Here is a 2,437-nt window from a genome sequence, read left to right on the forward strand (position 1 = left end):
CGTGACGTAGCTATGTCTCCGTTGTCTGTCTATCTTATTAATATTAGTAGCGAGACGTAGCTATGTCTCCGTTGTCTGTCTATCTTATTAATATTAGTAGCGAGACGTAGCTATGTCTCCGTTGTCTGTCTATCTTATTAATATTAGTAGCGTGACGTAGTTATGTCTCCGTTGTCTGTCTATCTTATTAATATTAGTAGCGTGACGTAGTTATGTCTCCGTTGTCTGTCTATCTTACTATCTTAGAGAGCAGAGTATCCCTTTATTTTTATTTTTTATTTGAGACGTGAATTAACGACTGTAGATGTTGTTTATTCTAAAGATGTATCTATCGTCTTTGATAGGATTTGTTGAGTAATATAATAGCTTAAGACTATTCTGTTCGAGAAGAGACAGTTTACCATACTTCACGTATTTTGTTATCCCGATTCCAACAAGATCTTGTTACTTTGAGCAGTGTTTGATGCCACGTTGATCAGTTCATTTCCAATAACTTTATAAGATTGTTGAGCGGGATTCTGACGTCATGTTCAACTCATTTTTAAGAACGTTATGTTGCTTTCAACAGGGTCAAATTTATACTTCAAACTTTGATATTCACACACACACACACACAAAAAAAACAACTACTGGTGTTCTAATGTATCGTTTTTTTTTATAGATGAAAACAATAAAAACTAATATTCAAAACTATTAACTTTCCGAGAACTCTCGTAGTTTTATAAAGTATGCTGAGAATTTGAAATATTTAATTTCGAATAATTTCTTGCATGTTAATTTTCAGAAAACGAGCTAGCTTTGAAGCAGCTCGTCTCTAAGAGCCACTCCACTCCCCATCTCTCATCCGTTTCTATGACAACAGACACTAAGCCGGAGGAGTTTGTGTTCAGGGACGAATCGGAAGGTAATTAAGCCTAAGAGAATTTATACAGAAATAGGACATAATAATAATTTTTGTTGAAACAGGTAATTATTGGGAACATCAACCTTGTATGACATCATTATAAAAGACAAAATTGACCTTTGCTTGTTAGCCTTAATACCCTCTATATGTTTGCCTATTTGTGTACAAGGACTCGTCTGACTTGGTAGCAGTAAGAGAGGCTTTGAACTGAACGAGTCGACTTCAGTTATGATAACAAGTGATGTTAAAACTAAAAGTAGCCATTTCCTTCTTCGCTGACATTCGATGATATTGATAATCGTTAAACGAAAGTAGTCATTTCCTTCTTCGCTGATATTAATACTGGAAGTAGTCATTTCCTCCTTTGCTGATATTAATACTGGGAGTAGTCATTTCCTCCTTCGCTGACATTAATACTGGAAGTAGTCATTTCCTCCTTCGCTGACATTAATACTGGAAGTAGTCATTTCCTCCTTCGCTGACATTAATACTGGAAGTAGTCATTTCCTCCCTCGCTGATATTCGATGATATCGATAATCGTTAAACGAAAGTAGTCATTTCCTTCTTCGTTGATATTAATACTGGAAGTAGTCATTTCCTCCTTCGCTGATATTAATACTGGAAGTAGTCATTTCCTCCTTCGCTGACATTAATACTGGAAGTAGTCATTTCCTCCTTCGCTGACATTAATATTGGAAGTAGTCATTTCCTCCTTTGCTGACATTAATACTGGAAGTAGTCATTTCCTCCTTCGCTGACATTAATACTGGAAGTAGTCATTTCCTCCTTCGCTGACATTCGATGATATTGATAATCGTTAAACGAAAGTAGTCATTTCCTTCTTCGCTGATATTAATACTGGAAGTAATCATTTCCTCCTTCGCTGACATTAATATTGGAAGTAGTCATTTCCTCCTTCGCTGACATTAATATTGGAAGTAGTCATTTCCTCCTTCGCTAATATTAATATTGGAAGTAGTCATTTCCTTTTTCGCTGATATTAATACTGGAAGTAGTCATTTCCTCCTTTGCTGACATTAATATTGGAAGTAGTCATTTCCTCCTTCGCTGACATTAATACTGGAAGTAGTCATTTCCTCCTTCGCTGACATTAATACTGGAAGTAGTCGTTTCCTCCTTCGCTGACATTAATACTGAAAGTAGTCATTTTATCCTCCAGTGACCTCCAAACTGTACATGTAGAAAGTTCTCCATTTTAATTCATTATTAGGGGTCCTAGTTCAATGAGAGGGCAACAATGGGTCACCATTTTCAACTGGTCGTGCCAATTGTGTCCGGAGTTCGAAAGTATCGACCCTATATACCTTGAATTTAACTAACTAAACATCTAATTTAATCACAGAGTTAAAATCTTTGATATCTAACTTAATGAAGGAACTACAGAGTTAAAAACTTTGATATCTAACTTAATGAAGGAACTACAGAGTTAAAAACTTTGATATCTAACTTAATGAAGGAACCACAGAGTTAAAAAACTTTGATATCTAACTTAATGAAGGAACCACAGAGTT

At 35.5% G+C, this 2,437-nt stretch overlaps 1 protein-coding gene across 1 annotated transcript in view; it reads left to right on the forward strand.

Annotated features, from left to right (window-relative positions):
* Positions 1 to 784: 784 nt before the first annotated feature.
* The window catches only part of LOC106476812, a gene marked incomplete at its 5' end in the record, with an annotated part of 3,525 nt that continues 1,872 nt past the window's right edge, over positions 785 to 2,437 (forward strand). Inside the window, one exon of the mRNA XM_022380569.1 lies at positions 785 to 904. Within this exon, the coding sequence (XP_022236277.1) occupies positions 785 to 904 (120 nt within the window). The remainder of the gene's footprint in view (positions 905 to 2,437) is intronic.

The sequence above is a fragment of the Limulus polyphemus genome, unplaced genomic scaffold (assembly GCF_000517525.1).
Source record: "Limulus polyphemus unplaced genomic scaffold, Limulus_polyphemus-2.1.2 Scaffold11674, whole genome shotgun sequence".
Classification (NCBI taxonomy): Eukaryota; Metazoa; Arthropoda; class Merostomata; order Xiphosura; family Limulidae; genus Limulus; species Limulus polyphemus.